At 53.4% G+C, this 20,640-nt stretch overlaps 1 protein-coding gene across 4 annotated transcripts in view; it reads right to left on the bottom strand.

The window, feature by feature from the left end:
- KLC4 (kinesin light chain 4) overlaps positions 1-20,640 on the bottom strand; it is a 22,934-nt gene continuing 2,294 nt past the window's right edge. Inside the window, exons 2-16 of one of the 4 annotated variants that reach the window (XM_005431058.2) lie at positions 13,997-14,263; positions 13,577-13,807; positions 13,192-13,270; positions 12,880-13,105; positions 12,487-12,574; positions 12,078-12,179; positions 11,606-11,779; positions 11,379-11,478; positions 10,780-10,832; positions 8,766-8,833; positions 8,576-8,684; positions 7,657-7,806; positions 919-1,043; positions 748-805; positions 1-385 (exon numbers count right to left, since the gene is read on the bottom strand). In XM_005431058.2, coding sequence (XP_005431115.1) covers positions 296-385; positions 748-805; positions 919-1,043; positions 7,657-7,806; positions 8,576-8,684; positions 8,766-8,833; positions 10,780-10,832; positions 11,379-11,478; positions 11,606-11,779; positions 12,078-12,179; positions 12,487-12,574; positions 12,880-13,105; positions 13,192-13,270; positions 13,577-13,807; positions 13,997-14,245 — 1,902 coding nt within the window. In that variant the 5' untranslated portion in view covers positions 14,246-14,263 and the 3' untranslated portion in view covers positions 1-295. Of the gene's footprint in view, positions 386-747; positions 806-918; positions 1,044-5,215; positions 5,454-7,656; positions 7,807-8,575; positions 8,685-8,765; positions 8,834-10,779; positions 10,833-11,378; positions 11,479-11,605; positions 11,780-12,077; positions 12,180-12,486; positions 12,575-12,879; positions 13,106-13,191; positions 13,271-13,576; positions 13,808-13,996; positions 14,264-20,640 lie in introns of those variants that run through there. The other 3 variants (XM_031065370.1, XM_031065371.1, XM_031065372.1) reach the window with 3 other exon arrangements.

Genomic DNA, 20,640 nt, shown 5'->3' with positions numbered 1-20,640 from the left:
CCCGGCCTGGGGTATAGCCCCCCTCCCCGGGCTGGCGATTCTACCTGGTGAGCGTGTGTGTGACCGGTACCGAGCATGCGGCCACCAGAGCTGCGGCCCCGGTGAGCAGCAGAGGAGCATGCGGGCGGGCTGCGGTGCCCGAACTAGCTAGGGACCCCCGGGGGAGGCCGGGCTGGGCAGGCAGACGGTGGCACGAGAACCGGTGATGGGGAGAACAGAGTAGGTGGTGTGGGGAGGTGCCTGGGGCTGCCCCGTGCAGCGCGAAGCCAGGGTGCCCAGCGGCGGAGCAGCCAGCTCAGTTGGAGGAGAGCAGGGAGCTGTGGGAGGACAGGTCCATGCTGCTGGCGCTCAGGCCTCTGCTCTCCGCACGGAAGCCTTGGGTGCCCTGGAAAAAACACAGTGTCCATGAGGTACCTGCAATCCACCCCCATGCCCCAAAGCTGCCACCCCAACTCCTGCAGCCCTTGCCTTGCAAGCCGGGATGGCCCTGGTGCTGCTGTCACACACAGTAGCTGCTGCCTGTGCTCCCAGTCTATGGCTGAGCTTTGTGGGGAGGAAGGTGGGTCCTTGGAAGCAATGCCTTCAGATTTGGAGCTCTGACCTCAGACGAGGGGCCACAAGCTCAGGGGTTCTCAGCACAGCACCTGGGGCTCACTAACATGCCCCTCATCCCCTGCACCGCTGGCCACACAGCCCCCAGCCTCACGTGCAGTCCTGCACCAGCCCCACCACTCACACTGCGCTTACCTCAAACGAAGCATCACTAGACTTGTGCAGGTAATTTAGGGACGCAGCTCGTTTCATGCTATAAGAAAGCAGAGGAGAGTAGATGTGATTGTGCTGTGAGTGGTCAGACCCAGACACACGAGGTGGCAGGGCCCTCACCTGCCCTGTACACAGCCTGACCCTCGCACGTACCTGGTGTTCCTGGGCTCCAGGGGACCATTGCCCTGCAGTTTCTTGACCAACATCTCACTGCTCCTCCGTATCACATCCCGGATTTTTCCCAGGGAGCTGCTGCGCTGGAGAGTGCCACTGCCATCCTGGACACAGAGACACAAGCCAGGGTGATGGCTGAGTGGCACTGATCAGGCTCTGGCATGATGCTGATGAGTGGCTGGAACTGGCTCCAAACATCCTCTTGCCCACTTGCACTGAGGGATTAGCCCTGGCCCAAATCAGGCTCACTGCTCACTACATGGCTTCCCTCACCCAGTTCTCCACAGGACATGGTGACCGTGGAGTCAGCTGCTATTGTCTGGCTCATCCAGCCTGATACTCCCTCCTGCCCAGGGCAAGCTCAACACCCACACAGGCTGCTGACTTGTCCCCAGCACAAATGGCACTGGCATCTGCACAGTCCTGCTCGAAGATGACACAGCTCCATCACCTCCAACAGCTCAGGAAGCAACTACCAAGGAGGTCCCAGTGGCCAAAGAGGCAACAAGCCCTGTTGGGAGTCCCAAGATTAGGGATACTTTTGTCAGGCCAGGACAGGCTGCTGGGGCTTTCATTTCAAGGACTCTCTCCTCATTTGCTGCTGGCTGGAGACCATCCTCATCCTCTCCCTCCCCCTTGCCCTTCCTCACCACACCATCACCATTCCTCCTCTCTGTCCAGCACTCACACAGATGCACACCTGGTCCTGCAAGCTCACTCACATCACACAAGACCATTTCACACTGCACATGTAGCCTTGTCCCATCCCTAACACCTCCAAGACAATTAGCTTTGAGCCTTTGGAGCAATTCAGGCAGTTCCACTGGGGATGGATTCATTTGGCTGCACCAGCATTGTGCTGCCAAGCAGACACCACTACTCCTAGGCCCCCCCAGCTTCAGCTGCATGCAGCCCCACTAGCTGCCCCAGGGGGTGGCACTTTGCAGAGGGATTTTTGTGTCTATCTGCTTTTTCTGAAGACCAAAACCAGCCTGAAATCTTGTTCCTGCGCCTGTTTCCTCCCACATGCCTCCAAAAGTCCCCAGTACTCAGTGAGGCGCTCTCAGGCCTTGAGAGGCTCCAGTCCACGTCCTGCACTTTGCTCCACATGCATGCAAGGCACAGGTTGCCAGCATGGCACCACACCATGCCACCATGTCATCATGCCACCAAGCTCTTCCCCTGTGGCCTGGCCTGCTTGTTACATAAGGTGGTGACACCACCGCTGATGTGGAATTACTTTTGCTCTGATGACTGGATACTTCTCTGCTCCTGCTGTGAATGGCCCCTGGAACACTGGGGCAGAAGAAAAGGAGGTGAAGTGATGGCAAAAGCCCTTTTACTCCTTAGGAAGATGTGAGGGAGCCCCTTTGAAGCACTCCAAATGACCCAAATGCCTTGTGGCTCAGGCTAGCAGCAGCAATTACCTCAGCACTGCAGGTAGGCAGGGTCTCTGCCTTAGGCCAGTCACCCCCTTGTGCTGACCATTACAGACTGTGGCCCTTGGGGAAGGCTTTTCCACCCTCCTCTGCTCTGATTACCAAAGCTGAGCCAGCCCTAGACTGTTCTCTAACAGCTGACCAAGACTTCTCCTACCAGCAAACCTTTTTCTCCTGGTATTCCTCTCATCCCTTCTTGGATAAAACAAGTGCATTGAACCTCTTCACATTGTCATTGGGCTGAGCGTTTTCCAAGTTGAGAGCCATGTGCTGCTGCTGCAAAGGGACCGAGTCACCAGAAATGCAGGGAGCACCCAAAGCAGCAAAGTAAACAATTCAATTCCTGCACAAGGCACTCTGGGCAGGTTTTGGATGAGCTGAATACCAGTGTGCAGCATTAACAAAGATGGGGAGGTGTCCTTTGCCTCCCCACCAGACTTACACTGGGTCACCACTCTCCCTGCAGGGTACTGCTATGCCAGGCACTGTTGCTTTTCCCAGGGCACACAAGCCAGGGGTGGAAGAGGGAACACAGCTGGGACAGGGGAACAGGACCATGGTACAAGGGCAGCAGGATCAGAAGTATGCCCTTGTATCAGAGCCGGAGGATGGAGCCACATTTCCCCAGCTGCAGCGATGCAGACTGACTGCAGACCAACACCAGAACCAAATGCTGCTGCATGCTGGGTTAAAAATAGCCTCTCTTCTCCCCCCACTCCCTTTTCTGACGGGTTATTTTTAACCCAGAACATTTATGGGTTTGGTTTGCCGCAGAGCCCCCACCCCATTGCACCCACCAGGATGAGAGCATTCAAAAAAAAAAAAAAAAAAGAAAATGCAGCTCCACGACTGAGCTCCTCTCCACTGCATGCTCCAACCCTGCCTAATGCATGGAGGCAGAGGACTTGGGCAGGATTTGGCAGCATGTAGAGCTCAGCACTGAGGGACACAATGGGGTACTTCTTTGGCTAAATAGAAATGCCTACTGGGGAAGGTCCAAGCTCAGATGCCCCAGGGCAGCCCTGCCACACATGGTTACAGAGCTGAGGTTAGCAGCAACTCCAATTTGGAGGACAGGGAAAAGGCACAGTGGAGCTGGGTCCTTCATCTCCAATGCTCAGCCTGGGAGGGGAGCCCTGGGGGCAGCACATGCCCCTGTACAGACAGACAGACACCAAGCACCCCCAGACCTGCTCCAGCAGCATTTGCACCCACCACCCCAGGGCTGACCGACGCTGGCCTACAGAGCATGGAAAGAAGCACAGGGCAGCAATTTGGGTCAGTCTACCTTTAATTAGAGGTATGGTCGTTACAGCACCAGGTCCAGGACATGGCAAAGCACAGGGGCAGATGGCCCTGAGGTCCAAACACACCCTGCACTGGGAGCTCCCCGCTCTCCAGAAGCATGGAGCAGCACTGGGACAGAGAGGACAGCCCTGCAGCACTCAGCCCTGGGCTCCACAGCCCATGTCCTGAGGACAAGCTTCCTTTCAGTAAGCACAAACTCCAGGGGAGCAGCATGCATGCACCCCAAGGCCTCTGCACCACCACAGGAAAGCCAGGCCCAGACAGACACAAGCACATTTAGTATCACAACCTGCCAGATTACTAGCATAGAGAAGGGATCTAGCTAAATAAATAAAGAGTCCTGTGCTGGCCCCTGGGCTCTATCCTGCTGCCTACAGCCTCCCCAGCTTTCTTCCCAGATAGGAGAGCCAGGGAGATTCCCTTCCTATAGGAGGTGGGATGAGAGTGTACACTCAAGGATGTGAGACCCAAGACAGTGGAGGTCTGGCCCTGGAACACATTCTATACCCCAGTAATGACTAACAGCAGCAGACCCTGTGAAGGTCTGAAGCCATCAGAGGCCAGCCCCACACCCCCTCAGGGTCAGCATGGTGACCCTGTTGATAACAGGGTTACACATTTCCCACCCCTTGGCTAGGGACAGCCACACTGCAGTCAGCCCCACAGACCTGTGAGCAACCCAGCCCCAACCCCTGCAACAACCTCCCTCCAGCCATCCCATCTGCTCCCACCTGCTCAGAGCACCTCCAGCCTAGCCCTCTGCTTCCTCACATCCATCTTGGCACCTTCTTTTTCTCCCAGTCACTCTGCTCCAACCCAGACCATTCCCCATTTCAACCACTTCTAACAGTCTGGGGAATACCCCTTGCCAAAAAACCTGTCCTACTCCTCCTCTGCTTTCAAGGAACAGCAAACAACTTCACTTCTCCCACCAGCCACACCTAAGAACCCTGTAGCAATGGGGGGTTGATTCAGCTCTTAATGCCAGATGAGGAACCTGGCTGTAGCATCCAGTCAGGAAGGTGCAGCCAAACATGCTTGTGCTGGCCAGTTCCTGTACATAGTCCTCAGCTGTTGCCCCCCACCTCATCTTGGATGCACAGTAGCTCTATGGGCTGCCCTGCAGAGAGACCCACACAGTGCTCCTGGTTACAGAGCTCAGCAGGGAGAAGGGCAGCAAGATGGGGACTGCCCTGTGCTGCAGGGAGAGCCCATCTCACTGGGAACCAGCACAGGTTTGCTACAAGGCACTAATATCAGCTAAGCCTACAGGGAGGAAAGCACATGGGCACATGACAGCCCCGCCTAGGCCAGGCCTCACTGTCCCATAACAGCCCTCCATCTTCGAGCCTCTGTAGAGATGGAGGCAACAAGCTAGGAGGGCTGAGGATGTCTAGTGACAATGGAGTGAAGCCCGGAGTGGAGACAACGCCCCGCAGGCCTGGGCCCCAGGGATGTGCAAGGGCAGGCCAGGGGTGGGGACACACGAGGGGACGGCGGTGGCCCGTCACCCTGGCCTGGGGGAGCTGGCAGCTCCTCGCAGCTTCTTCCTGCTCTTGCTGGCCACGGGGCTGGAGCTGGGCCACGGGGCCGGGCGCTCCTCGGCAGGCGTCGCGGTGCCCTCGCGCGCCAGGAGGGTTGGGGGAGCGGCGTGGAGCTCTCGCCGAGGAAGGAGGGATGGTGTGGAGGAAAAGTCGGAAGATACAACACAAACATCCAGGTGACTGCGGTGGAGGGGAAAGAGGGAGTCTCGGCAGGCATTTAAGCCTAGTGCACAGAGAGGAGAAAGACACAATTTACAAGGCTGTGAGGTTGTAGGTCACCTAGGGAGCAGGCGGGACAAGGCCCAGGCTGCATGCAGAGACCACAGGCTGCATCTGGGCAGGGAGAGAGTCTTGTGAGGCTGAAACTGCAGCCTCACTTCTTTGCTAGTGGGCTTACTGGGCTGGCAGGAACAGCTGAGCTCAGGGAGGAACAGCCTGGGTCTCCTGCTCCTGGGCCTCGGGTACGTGCCAAGGCCTCTGCAGCACGGAGCTGGTGCCATCCCCCTGCTCTCACATCCCAGTTACCTGGGCAGCAAGCAGCTGATCCAGGCCCTGGGGTGCTTCCAGAGCTGCCCATGGGCACAGGGCACCCTGGGGGCTCCCACAGCCCTGCCTGCAGCACAGGCTGCTTTAAGGCAGCACATCTGAGGGCTCTGGATCAACACAGAAAACAACAGGCCGTGACAGACAGGAGCAGCAGGAGCTGCCTCAGCCTTCTTTTGCAGGGAGCTTCAGTACAATGCAGGGCTGCTGGTTCAGAAGAGAAGGCTGGCTATGTGTGCAGCAGGCTGGAAAAGGAATCATGTGGCAGCAGCTGTGTCCCCCAGGGTGCTGGGCTAGCCCTTCAATCCTCTATTTACACCTGTCTGGGTCAGGGAAGCTCTGCTAAGACCCCTAGGGAAGGGTCATATGAGCAGGGACTATTCCCTGGGACTGGCTGTGGCAGAGTGACACTGCCTACTTGCCTTAGGATGATCAGCTCAGAGGCTGTCAGGAAGGTCTCCCAGACCATCACCAGTGCAAAGAGATCACCCAGCACCAAGCACAGTCAGGAGGAGCTGGAGAAAGACACCATCCAGCACAGGGACCAGGTGATTCTAATCCAAACCTGCAGCCCTCCCTCTGTGCTTGCCTAGCTCCCTTACTAATGGTGAGTGCAGGGGCCTGGAGTTGATGCCTTGCCAGAGCTAAGACCCTCTTTGGTCCTGATGCCAAGACCTGGGGCAAAGGACAGCCGTGCATCTGGTAAAGCTGCTGGGTCCACTTGAAGGTCTGTTTTCCAGATCCCCTTCAGCCAAATCCTGTGTACAATCCACAATCAAGAGAGCCAGCAGGCTTCAGGCTTTGGGTGCTGAAGGGCTGTCATGGCAACAGGGAAGAAGAAAAAAGAGGAAGGGAGGGACTCATGCAGGTGGGGATAGAGCAGAGCCAGGTGGGGAAGGGTTAGTGACAGCAGATGTGAGGGGGCAGCAAAGGACTCTGTGCGCTCAGTGCCTTCCCTATGCCAGGCTGCAACAACCCCAGCTACTCTGTGCTCTCAGAGTTTGCAGAAGGAATTTAAGCACTAACAGCTCTAGCAGCCCTTGAACCAAGCACCCACCAGCACCATGCTCACTTTTCTTCTCCACCCTCCTGCTTGCAGGAGACAAAAGGCATTTGTTCCAGCCCTGGATCACTACCTTTCTCCAAACTCAGTGCTAGTGACCAAAGTCACCTTCAGCCTCAGAGCAAGCCTAGAGAGGTTCAGGCTGACCTGCCTGTGCCTCAGCTAACATCAGTCTCTTGCCTCCACTGGTCAGCCCAGCTGGATCTTTGCCATCCTGCAAAGACCTGCCTTTTATCCCCTCTGCTTGGCCAGAACCTGCCTAGGGCACAAGACCAGGAGAGGGGGACAGCAAAGATACTGGCTACAGACTATTCCTGTGCCCTGCAGTCAATCAGTCAGTCACAGACACACCAGGCATATCACACACACACAACCCTGCCCAGGCTCAGCATTGTCAGTGGCACAGTGCAGGACAGACAGCCAAACAGCTCTCACAGGCTGGGTGAGCCCGAGATGGGGCTGATGCTCTCAGCCAGGGCCTCCAGAGGGGAGCAGCAGGGAGAGATGTTAATAAGGTTACAAGCCTAAGATTAAAGGCAGACCAGGGCCAGTTCATGCTGCGCACTGCCAGGGCCTGGCAGCTCCCTGGAAGCAGGAGCCCTCAGCTGGCAATATCTGCTCTGTACACCAGAAGCCAGACCCAGACACGCACCTTTGCGGGCCGGCTGGCTCATGCCAAGAGAGGGGAAGGAAATGTGCAGGGAATGAATGGAGGCAGACAAGGATGCCACGACAGGCCACGCGGGGACAGCCCTCAGCCAGGCTGTCCCTTCCCTCTGGCAGCCGGCTGAGGCCATTCTTGATGGTGTCTTGTACTTACCCCGCTCCATTCCACGCCCATACTCACTTCCTCGCTACCGTCTGTGGCATTCTCGTACTTGACACTGCCCCCCAGGCTCCGATGTCTCTCTGTGCCATCCCCCTCCTTCAGGATCTCCACCACCTTCGTCTGGTTGATTGGGTCAATGCCCTGAAAGTAGGAAAGGTTAAGGAAGAATGGTGTTTTGTTTTCACATGTTCCTTCCCTCTGGAGATCCACTGTGCTTGGTTGCTGTTCCCTCTCTTGGCCACTGCCCTATCACAGCCAAAACTGCCCAGCACAACCAGGATGGAGCCAAATGCCAGTCTGCACTTAGCTGTTTCTGTTTGAACTCCCAGCTCAATGAGTCCTCACAAGGCCATAACCAACGCTGTGGAACAAGGACTTGCTACCTCGAAGCTGACAGCTTCTTTCCTTCTCATTTTGAAGTGTGAAGGATTCAGCCATCCCTCAGTCATTTGTGCTAGGTGCTTACAGCTCCTGCTTTATTATTTGAGGATTGAGAGGAGTTTAAGGCAAGAGATACTCTAAGAAATTCTAGGTATTTTTTGCTTCTGGACAAAAAAATTAGTATGAAGAAAACATCCCAGTTTAGCTCTCCCCAGTAGCTGACAAAGCCCAGGAACCTGCCTTAACCCCGCTGCAGTATTTCTGCACTCAGTGAGCCATGCCTTCCCCACACATGGACATCTGCTCCATCCACACACACATGCACCACCCCACACACCCACACACGTGTGGATCTCTGCACAAATGCATCCCCAACCACCGAGGCCCTCTGGTGTCACGGGAAAGCAAACCAAGAACATCAGAGAGGCCCAGGAGAGTCCCTCACCACACCCCACCAAAGGCAGTGCCATAAGGTGCCACCCCAAGCCCTGCAATGCCCCCACAGCAGGGAGGGTCCCTCTGGGGTTACCTGTCGCCGTGAGCGAACCGCGCACTCCTCCAAGGTCTCGGCTGCCTCCAGTTTGCCCTGGCGCCGGTACAGCGCACCCAGGTTCCTCAGAGTGGTGTTCACAGTTGGGCTGTGGTAACACAGGGGAGGTGAGCAGGAGCCCTGGGGTCACCCCTCCAGAGCCCACAGCTGCCCACAAACCAGCTCTTACCTGCTAACCTTACAGGCCTTGTACCAGCCACCATACTCAGCATAGGGAGCACTGTCTCTGTGCTTGCTCTGCAGGGTAAGGAGAGAAGAGAGCTGTTAGTCCCACACCTACTGCCCTTCTCTGGCCTATGCTCTGCCACTAAATGCCAGGCTCAGAGCCCAGGCTGCACCCCTGCACCAGCCCAACCTTTGGAAACACACTATGCAAATGCAGTGAAGCCCAGCAGCTTCCTGGTAGGAAAGCTAAAAACATGTTTGATGCAACAGATTTGGGCCACAAGCAAAAGGGATATCCTAGTTTCAGGAAGGAGAATAATCTTATCTCTTTACCCCCTCCCATGGTACCAAAGGCAGCAGGGACAGCACAGCCTATTCTCATGGCATAATGGAGGGCATGACACCCCAACCAAAATGCAAAAGGGAGACAAAACCCCACCAGCATGGCAGTCACCATGGGCATTAAATCCCTCCAGTCACCATGGGCACTAAATCCCTCCAGTCACCATGGGCACTAAATCCCACCAGGCACCACGGGCACTAAATGCCACCAGTCACCATTTTTAGGGCACTAAATCCCTCAGCCAGGACTAGCAAAGGAATCAGCTAGCCACATCCCAGCCTTTATCCCACAAGGTCAGGCTTGTCCTCCAGCAGCTCAGCCCAGTGAGCTGTGCCCTCCCCATGCCCAGCATTGTCACCCCAAAGCTGCCTAGCTGGCCCTGTCCCAGCCAGCTGCAAACGGGCTGCTGGCCAGAGCAACAGCACAGGGGGCAGAACCTGATGCTCAAGGAGGAAGATCTGGACAACCCTCACTGCAGGGCAGTGGCTGCTAGCCCTGGGTATGTAGGACCATGGCACCAAGCAGGTGCAGGGGGCTACTGCTCCACAGCATGAGTTACCCTCTAGCCCAGAAGAAACTGTCCCCATGGGGAGCATTTTTCTCACTCAGTCCCACAGCACTTCTCAGCTCTTTATCCCACATGCCAGAGTCTCCCTGTGCCATAGGCACATGTAGTTTTCTTCACACCAGAGCCTACAGGGCAGGCACCAGGGACAGGGGAGTTCAGGACTCAATAAATCTCTCCTGTAGAGGCAGCCCTAAAGGGTGTCTGAACCTAACAGGAAAGGTGTCAAATCCTCTGGGGCAGATAAAGCCTTGGAGGCCAGGGCTGCCTGCTGTGTCCAAGGCCTCAATGAGCACCTGCCAGTGCCCTGCTTCTAGGGCTGACAGGATGGGACTCATCAGTCACTAAGTCAAGCCTGCCAGACTGCTGCCTGAACCCTGGAGGGCTGGGGCTGCTCTGAAGGCAAAAAAAGGAGAGTCCCACTGCAGGTAGAGGACTAGATCAGAACCCTTCCTTCTGCGGCTTCACCTGCCTGCCAAAAAACAGATGGGGCCTTACACTTGGCAAAAGCAAAGACACAACTGCTGCATTTATTGACCACAGAGCAGGGCATGGGCTGCAGGAGCAACAGCAGCTTTGCCTTTCAGCCTAGCCCAAGGCAAGCACAGTCCATTTCTATCCCCTTTCAGAGGCCAGCTAGGTCCCACCCTGTGCAGAGACCCTTTTCAGATACGGCTCCATTTCCTAAGCAAGGTGACAGCAACATTTTCTTCTTGACCTCCATTTTTTCCCTAGGCAGCCTTAGAGCTGCTTTAGAAGCCAGTTATGCTCTGGGTACTGGCAGCTCTTTGGAACAGAGTGCCAAGGCCTTGCAGCACAACCCTCTGCCATCTGCCATCTTCCATCATCTGCATGCCCAAGAGGGATCAATCACTAAAGCAGAGAGAGCATGCAGCCATGGCTGAGAGACTGAACAGCCCTGCCCAAGGAAAAACACCCTGCTCTCTGATGGACCTTCCTTCCCTGCTGGCCCAGGAAGCAGCAGAGCTGTATCCCCCCTCTCCAGATGCCTCCTGGCCTTGGTAGCTCTTCAGACTGCAGCTTCTCCAGGAAGGAGGAGATAAGAGATAGGCTGTGGTGAGAGATCGAACCCCCTGGGATCAGACTCACCTTGCTCATCTCCTCTCTCTCCTCTGCATGCATCCAGATTGGCTTGTGCTCATCTGTGTGGGGAAGAATGCAAAACAGGTCCACTCGCCACCCCACGCTGTTGTTTGCCTCCTGTACAGCCCAGCACTCTGTCCCCAGAGCTAGCACCTCATCAGAGGGAAGTGACACTCCAGGTCCTCCCCCCAGTCCCTGGCCCAGAGTCCCAAGAGGGCTCTCCTTGAACTCCTTCCCTTGAACTTCTCCCTTGGCCCAGAGTCCCAAGAAAGGCAACCAACACTGCAAAGGCAGGACAAGGGAAGGAAAGAACAAGTCCTCCCAGCAGAAGTACATGTGCCAGGTGCACAGGAGAAACTTCAGCCTATGCTTGAGCATGATTGTGCCATTTACTATACCCAGCCCTGTAAAAAGACTGGGTTGAGACTCCTGAGAGAAGAAAGGGAACAGCATAACACACTAGAACGACAGCATCTCAAGGGATGCCCAAAGCAGGGGCCTTGCAATGCATCCCATCCCTCAGTCTGGGCAACACCAGAACCAGACAAGTCTAGGCTGAGAGCCAGGAAACCCCTCCCCTGCCCCAAGGCTTCTGCTGTACAAACCATCCACAGAGCCAAACTCCTTCACGTGAGCACGGGTAAGGATCTCCTTATACAGCACCTCTGCATCTTTGTATTTGCCTTGCTTCAGGTAACAGGAAGCCTGCAACCAAAACAAAACAGCTCCAGTCCCACTGGGAAACAGATTAACTCTGCCCATCCCTTGCAGCTATTGCTCTGTCTCTAAGCACCCCTCCCCAGCACCACATGGCCTCTCCCCAGTGCCTCACCAGGTTGTTCTTGGTCTTGGCCACATTGGGGTCGTCAGGACCCAGGCAGCTCTCGTAGATCTCCAGGGCCCTGCAGTAATAGTACTCCACCTCATCGTACTTGCCCTGGTTCTGGCACAACAGGGCTAGGTTGTTCAGCTGCTTGGCCACATCAGGATGGTCTTTGCCTAGAACCTGGGTGAACAAAAGAAGAGAAGACACAAAGACTGGAGAGGACTCCTGGAGATGCTGCAGTCCCCCCAGCACATGCCTATGTTAGACAAAAGCCAAGGTCTGGAGAGGAGGAGAAATTCCAGCTTCCACCTCCTGGCAGGGTTGCCTAGGGCTGCAAACACTGGAGAGACAGGAAAGGTGGTGGCAGAATCAGCAGCTGAACAGACTAGATAGGCCCTGGATCTCCCACATGCCTTGAGGTAATGGGAGAAAGCCCACAGAGAGAGCTGAAAGGACAAAGAGCACGGAAGACTCGTACCTTCTCACGGATCTCCAGGGCTCGCTTACACAGTGGCTCTGCTTCTTTGTACTTCCCTCTCTTGCCATACAGAACAGCCAAATTGTTCAAAGTCGCTGCCACCTGCAGAGACAGAAACTTCTCCATGAAGCAAAGCAAATTCCAGCCAGACCAAACAAGGGGCACAAGCAACAGTAACAGTGACTGTCACATTTCCTCCATGCCTGCAGTACTGCTGCTTCTCAAGACAAGGAGGTCCAGAGACAGAAGGCTGCCCTGCCTATATTGCAGGATCCAAGAGAAGCCAACTCCTTACAGGCTGTATTGAACCAGCCAGCAGGAAATACTGAAGCAGTAAAACACTGCTGGAACAGTGCCCCAGCAGCACCCAAAGGTGAACAAGTGACTGGAAGAGGAGAGAGACACTCACCGCTGGGTGGTCTTTGCCTAGAGTCTTCTCACGGATGGAAAGAGCATCATTCAAGAGGTGTGCTGCTTCTTTGTATTTGTTCTGATCCCTGCAGTGCAAAGTCAACCAGTTATTTGGGATTTGGACATTACGGCCCAGAGCAGGCAGAACTATGAACAGTGCTCCTTCCACACAGACCCAGCCTTCAGAGTCCTTTCTTTCCCCACTCCTCCCTGCTTCAGTCAGTCCCTAGTTATATCTGTGAGTCTGGCAAACCAAATATCCCATCTAGGCCAAAACCTTTCTGAAAGCCAAACCCCTGGAAGCTTGGAGAGCCCCAGGATGTGCTGCAAAGGGAAACAGGAGATGCAGAAAGCTGTCCTGGCCCAATCCTGCCCTTCCCACCATGCTCACCTGTACACTAGTGCTAGAATGTTGAGCATGGTAGCCACATCAGGGTGATCATGGCCTGATGTCTTCTCCAGGTCCTCCAGTGCCTGCTTGCAGAGAGGCACAGCCACCTCATAGCGTCCCTGGGAGGCGTACTGGATGACAAGGTTGTGGAGGGTGCGCAGGCGTGCAGGAATCTCATACCCTCCCTGCTGGGCAGCTGCCACGGCACTGCTGTGCTGGTGGGGCACTGTGGGCACAGAAATAGACACGGCACAGTTGGCCCAGCAGGCTTGAACAGAGACAGGCAGCGCCCGTGCATGAGCAAAGACTTACATCCAGGACCATGCTCCTCCTCCTCATTCGGGAATAGGTCATCCAGAGAGTCCTTGGTGGAGTCACCCTCCTTCTCCTCCTGAGAGGATGAGAATCACAAATACTGTCGGTTCTCAGCAGAGACAGCAGCAGCTGGGGCTGAGTCAATTGCCAAACTCTCACCATTCTGCAGCCCACCAACACACTCAATTTCTCCTGCTGTCTCTGCCACCATCTCCCCCCACAAAACAAAATCCAGAGACTCTGCCCCATGCAGGCCCCCTTTAGCTACAGGCATTGCTGTGCATGGGAAGGGGCAAAATCCAGGGCAAGGTTATCATGTGATAACATGCAGGCAGTTCTCCCAGACCCACAAAAGCAGCTGCTCAAAAGGACTGGGGCATACCGAAGGCGAGACATCCTCATCATACTTCTTCAGCTGGTTCATGAACTCAAGGTGTTTCTTCTCCTCCTCCAGCTGAGCCACGGTCTGCTCACTACGCTGCAGCTTCTGCTGGGTGTTGGCAAGCTCATCACGCAGCCACTGGTTCTCCTGGCACAGCCTCCGCACCTGAGCACGCAGCTTCTGCTTCTCTGACTCCACGGCGTTCAGATGGTTGGACAATGCCATCATCACCTTGGTAAGAGTCTCAGTCAGTGACAACCACAGTCTTGTCTCTCCCTCACACGCATGCATAAGGTCCACCCATGCTAGCCTTCTACACTTAGCCCTTTCCCACCCCTGCAGCTTATGGGAAATGGCCACATGCCTACCCTTCCTCTGTCAATCCCAGATAACACCCCAGGGATCACCCCCCACTCTCACCTGAGCTTCTCCAAGCCCCAGTTCTATCATCTCCACTGACTTGCGGAGCAGGTTGGATTTCTCATGCACAAGATTGGCTTCTTCATCCTTCTTCAGGCACTTGATGGTCTCCAGCAAGCTGTGCAGGATGGAGTTGTGTTCATTCTTGAGTGCTTCCAGCCCTTGCATTACCAGCTTGGTGTTGGAAATTATCTCCTCTTGGCTCAGCTTGTCCAATTTCTCCTCCCTTGGGTACACCATGGTGGACATAGTCCTACTCCTGCAGCCCTGCACAGAGACCAAGACAAAACCTGAGTGTCCTAGTGCTGCTTCAGAGAGCCACCAGCAGACACAAGCACCACAACCTCCTTCAAGCAGTCAGAGACAGCATTTAACAGATTGCCTACTCTAAACCCTTCTCCTTCATCCTCCCCTGTCCCTCTGGCAGCAGGCAGCTGTCAGGGCACGTGCTTCTGCTTCTGCGGCCGGGAGCGCTGGCAACCAGTGCAGGTGGCCTCTGTGGACAGGAGACAAAAAGGCGACAACCAGCGGTGACCTCCAACACCCCCATGCTCCCAGCAGGGGGAAGATTAATTTAGCTTCCATTTAAGAGCAGAGATTTGTGGTTGGCAGCTGGGGTTGCAATCTATACACCTTCTGCCCACAGACCACTGATGCAGAGAGGCTGTCAGAGCTCAGCACCTCTTCTGACTGCAGAAGAAAGGGAACACAAAGTGGAGGGATTCCAGCTCAAAGCTTTCTGCTTCCTCAAAGGACAATCTCTTAGAGGAGCATCTCAGACAGCAGGGCATCAGTGGTATTGCTATGCCAAAATATTGCCAGATATAGTGCCAAAATAATGTACCAAAATATGACCAGAAGAGTACATCCTGAGGATTGCAGCCTCAGCACAGAACCGCCACTGTGGCACTGAGGGACATGCCACCAGCAGGGCACACCACACCACTGCCTGACTGCAGAAGCTCATATACACCAACAGCTACAGTCACACTAACATAATCCTTGTGCAGGTGTTGACTTGAAACACCAACAGCTTTTCCATCTTGGTTCACCCTGCTGCCACCCCAAGAACTCCTCAGGATGGGCTAAGAACTCTGTACTCCTTCCCTGTCCTGTTCTCCCCAGACATACAATGGGGAAGTACCCAGCTACTGCCTTTGCACAGCACTACAACCTACAATGTTAGTGTGGCTGCAAGATCCCTGCACACAAAGTCCAGGAGCTAGGGAAACACAATAGGCCAAAGGCTGAGAGACACAACAGGCAGACAAGACCCCCAGCAGCAAGACCCTGGCTGCTCCAGGACTCACTCATTTAGCAGAGTCCCAGCCTCTCCCACCAGCTGGGCCACCCCAGCAGCCTCCTCACATTACTCAACAGTAAAGCCACCTCCCACCTCGCTATCAGGTCACTCCAAAACCAGCCTCCTGCAATGCCCTGCACAGGCAGCACTGCCTTGCTACCTGGAGCTGGCAGAGGCCTCTGCAACCTGAGCGACCAGGGCCCTGCTGCCAGGAGGCTGGCAAACTGCCCAGCAGCTACACCGGAGGAGGTGAGGGAATTGCTGCCAGCAGATCTGCCTTTCACCTCCTGCTGGACCCACCTCTGCATGGCTTGAGCTCTTTGTTCAGCAGCTGCCTTGTGCCTGTTTTACTGAGAGAACAGAAATACTGTCCCAGCTACAGGAACAGAGCAAGCACAGCTCCCCTTTCTGGCAGGCTCCTCTTCTCCTCACCCGTGCACTCTGTCCAAGTGCCAGGGAGATACTGGGGAATGGACCCTGAGCAATAGAGAGGCCCAGCTTCCTCCTCACTGCAGCACTTGAAGATGACAAACAGCACTGGGACTGTTGTTTTAAGTACACACATCTCATTATTAAACCCACTCATCTCCTCCTCTTTCTTCCTCCAGTTGTTTTATAGGCCCGAACTCTCCTCTCAATTCTTCTTTGGTTTCTGTTCCCATGATGTACATCCATCCCTCAGGAAGGGGGGCCAAACCCTCAATACACAGAGGAGACCTTACTGAACCCCTCAGCAGGGCAGAAACACCTCGTGTCTCTTGAAGACAGGGCTTCTGTTCACACCTCTGAACAAGAACTGAGTCATCCTCCCCCAAAGTCACAATGCTGACTTCATATTCACTTCATGATCTAGCATCAGCACCAATTCTGAGTCATACTTCACGGTATCTTTCACTTTTGGGTATCTGTCATGCTCCACACGCAGTTAACCCTGCACATTTTATACCAAAACAGTCTCATCTGGACCATGACTTATGCCAGTTTCCTTTGCAGAAGATTATATGACAAGAATAGCATGAAAAACCTCATTAAGGTCAAGATAGAGGACACAGACTGCTGTTTCTGAAGGAAAAATAGGCTTGCTGAGAGTTGGTTGCCACTTACACCCCATTTTCCAAACTCATTCTTCAGAAACTGGCAGCTAAGCATTCCAGACAACAGTTCCCCTGGTTATTCTTTTTCCCACCTTTCCAACACACCTGGAGTGGGATCAAGAGCTAGAGCAATAAGGAAATCCTTGCTTACTGCAGACTTCTACAGGTGAGCACAACTCAGGAAGAAATGTGCAACAACTCCCAGCCCTAGAGAAAAGAGGTTGGCAGCCTAAAGGGTGTTAGTACTGCCAAGGTAATAACTGCTAAAGGGTTAAATGGCCCCATCACTGGTTCCAGCTTGAAAGGAAACACACCCTGACTCACTTGCAAACAGGGAAACAGTTCTCTGGACCATAGGCAATGCTTGGGACACAAGAAGATACCCAGGAATGGCCTCATACCCAAAAAAACTCCAACTCTGCTCTAAAAGTCTCACAGCTGAGCAGCACAAGTCCCAGCTGTATGAAATGAAATGCTGACAGTTTTCATTGCAGCATCACTTATGTCCATACAGAGATCTTGCTGCCATCTTTAAAAAGTGCAATACAAACACATTGGGAAGAGGAACATGTTACAGGATAAAAAGCCACCAGACCTCACACCTTGCTAGGTAGCAGAGTCATGCAGACAAGACCCAGATCCATAGAAATCAGCCTCATTAATTCCACTGTACACAGAACTACTCTTCAACTGTGAAACTGCTGTTTGTTAAACCATCAGCATCTCTACTACAGCAACATTCTTTCTTCAGCCCTTCTAGCAGAAAATGTTCATGCCTTTCACAGTCCTCACAATCAACTTGTTTTTTGAAACTGCAAAGATTTCAGTCTGAGAAGGAAAAATAAATCAAAACATCCCCATCCACAGCATATAAGGCTCATCCTACCCTGCAACTACATCCTCAGATCCTTCAAGGCATCCCAATAGAGGCTTTTCTTCTCTCACAGGTTGTGCAAACATCTGTAACAACCTCAGCCTTTCTCCCCTAGGGTGACATCCTGGAAGCACAGCTCTGCTAGGTACCAACATGTTTCCATGCTCAGCAGTGGACAGAGGATTGTCCAGGCTGGACACAGGGTGCAAAACCTAAGAACAACACACAGCTGCTCAACAAAAAAACAAAGAGGAGACTGCTGAGAAGTTATTTGAATGCTGCTACCTCTTGTATAGCAAAGAAAAGCAAGCAACACCAGCAGGAACTGACTTAACCTTCCAAAGCAGGAATTCCCCCACAAAGAGCTTATTTCTAGTTCTCCCTAGTGCTGGCAGGTCTAGTCTCAGTGCTCAGCCCTCCAAAGAGGAAACACTAGCTATGGCAGCCAGTGCCAAGGTCAGGCAGGGTGAGGCTGCTGTATATGCACTCTTCCTACTCCTTTCCATTCAGTAAGGGGCCCTGAGTGTCCTTTACCCAGGCAGAAAACACTCAGGTTTTCTGCAGAGAGGAGGGAACACATCATGGTTTGCCTTTTGCAGGGTGGGGCTCAGACTGGAACAGGAAGAATGCTTTTCCACTGAGCTCCTTGAGAGATGGAGAGTCCTGTTTCCAGTTTATGCTGCTGCAGTCCTCATGGACCTGCAGGTGTCCCAGCCCAGGTCTCCACCCGCCCGTTTCCGCTCTAGTTGGCACATCTTCCCTATTTACAGTGAGCTGCAGGAACAGCCTGCCTTCCCGACAGCACCCAGCTCATCTCTCCTCTTCTGCTCCCTTTGGAGGACAGGGGAGGAACGTGTGTGCACTGAGCTCTGTGGCAGCTGCAGCAATCAGCCAGGGATCCATCAGCAAGGACATCCTGCCAGGCAAAAACCTTCCTCCTGCATTCAAGTGCACAACCGCGAAATCGCCAAGCATCAGCAATTTCAGCAGCTCCTTCTTCTGCCTCTCAAAACTGCTCCCACGTGCGAGACCTTTAAGAGGAAAGAGCTGGAAGCTTCACTGCTCCTATCTTCAACCCACAACATCTAAAAGGATGCCAGACTAAATGGGTTCAAGTCAATCTTAAAGCTTAGGTTATGATGCCTAATGCTAGAAAAGACTATGGGAGTAGGGGAGGAGAAGCACCGGGGAAATCAGGAGTCAACTACAACAGGACAGAGATCTCAGGTCTACAAACAACTCAACTGATGCAGTTCACTGCCTCCCTGCATGCACAAGGCAATAACTGCAGCACCCTTCAAACCGCAGATGGTCTGCCAGCACTTTCTGTAAAAAAGCAAAACAGATTTTCAGCAAAATTTTCAGCAGCAAATTCTTCTGCAGGAGAAGGTGATCCAAGGATATAAGTGATGTAAGGTAGTTGCAGAAAGGCAGCTGGGTTCTGGAAAAAAGCTTCCTGTGGAAAAGAGTAAGTCTGACCCACAGCAAGAACAAGTGACCACATTTGGGACATAGATAGCAATGGTTTCCATTTAGAAATGCTTTGTCTTGCTTCATCATAATTGTCCCAGTCTCCTCCTGTGAGACATGATTTGCTGCCTGGAGAAACAACAAGGTTATACATTTGGGAAGCAAAACGACTTGATAAAAGCAGGGAGGGTTTTTTGGTTTGTTTGTTTTTCCTTGGACCTCTACCAGCTCATTACTGTCGAGCAACAAAGGGTCTCTGGAATGACTGGGTGACCTCCAGTGAAGCTAGAAGTGAGACTGCAAATAAGAGAGCGAGTCTTCACTCCTAAGGGACACTGCAACAAACCTAGACCTAATACTTTGGATGCTGAAAAATAAAATAAAAGCAGTAAAAAGCAAACAGAGTGACAAAGTTGCAGCCATCACAGAGGCTGTGTGATAAGCACAAATTTTCTTACTTGGATACCAGTGTCAGAAAGCAAACAGATTGTAGGAGATTACAGTCAGCTGTGCAGGGCCTCTGAGGCTTCCACTGCACAGCCAGGACACAGTGACACTGCCAGGAACACTGCACACTGACACACCACTGCTAGAAGAGCCACTGTGCTCAGGGTCACCACCCCAGGCCAGCTGGAGCAGAACCACAGAAAAGGGACAAACCAGCGCTGCTGAGCTCCACATCCAAGTTGGATTTCCAGAGCTGCTCTAATCCGGGCAAAATAGGAAATGCTGGGGTTCATGCAAGGCACAGCGCAGGAATGGTGCCCTTTGATGCTTGTTACTATTGCCAGAAATGCCTAGATGCTCCCTTAGAGCCACTAAGAACACACAAAGAGGACATCAGTCAGGAGTCAGCATCCTGGGAGGTCATACCCACCATAACTCTGAGCTGCAATTGTAAAGTCAAAAGATGTCACTCGAATTCTAATGTCCATAATGTTCTCTTGCCACCAGTGGTCTCTTAAGTTTCTACATCCTACTGCCAAAAAAACGGGGACACCTAGAGTCCCATCTTCTGCCCAAAGTTCTTTCCCAAGGCCAGGCTCCCGCTCAGACCTTTCCTGCATAGCAGATAGTCTGAAGTTAAACCAACACACAGATGACTTCAAGTACTATAGGGGGACTCTTGTGTTGCAACTTTTCCCTCAGTAAGTCTGGCTTGAGTATTACTTGGAATGAATGCTTAGAGGTCTTTGGTCCATTCCCTCACCCAAAGCAGGTATCTGTGTCTAACTAAAGGACCATCTCCCAAAACAGAGATCCCACAAACTCTTCAGAGCCCTGTATCACAACTTAACCATCCTCTTGTGGGAGAAAAAAAAAGTAAGAAAAAAAAAATTCTTCATCTGAATTCCTGAGATAAACTCAGTGCATTTGCCTTTAGTGAACACCTCTTCAGGACAAAGGAGCAAGGCACCACAGCACTAGAAACTGATCCAAGGCCTACAGAAAGGGAATGCAGTGCCTGCTTCCTTCCAGCAATGTCCCACAGGGATTTTTGGATTCCCAAAGCAATCCACTTGCAACAACACAGCAGGCAGTGAAGGCAAGAAGTGGTCCGTCTTACACTCTCCTATGCCTCAAAACCAGGACTCTCCTTGGCACCCAGACATCTCCTCACACGGCTTTGAAGTCAGTCTCCAAGCCCAGAAAGACTTCACCCAACCAGTTTCCCCAATCCTCAGAGTCAGGTATAACACAGTACAAGGTGACTGTGCTGTTGATAGGCCTTGATCCCTGTCTAGGGGATAGGGAGGGCTGTGCAGGGATCATGGCCAGGATTGCTTCTTTCAGCAGCTGACACATGCCGGCTCTGGGGTTTTTCCCTAGGTACTGGAAGGCTTGTGCTGGGAATGTCTGTGCTAACCAGCAGGCTGCAAGAGGCCCAGGGGATGAGGACTAA

Source organism: Geospiza fortis, unplaced genomic scaffold (genome assembly GCF_000277835.1).
Source record: "Geospiza fortis unplaced genomic scaffold, GeoFor_1.0 scaffold367, whole genome shotgun sequence".
Taxonomy (NCBI): Eukaryota; Metazoa; Chordata; class Aves; order Passeriformes; family Thraupidae; genus Geospiza; species Geospiza fortis.
Note: the sequence above shows the minus strand (reverse complement) of the source record. Positions and strands in the feature narration are given on the sequence as shown.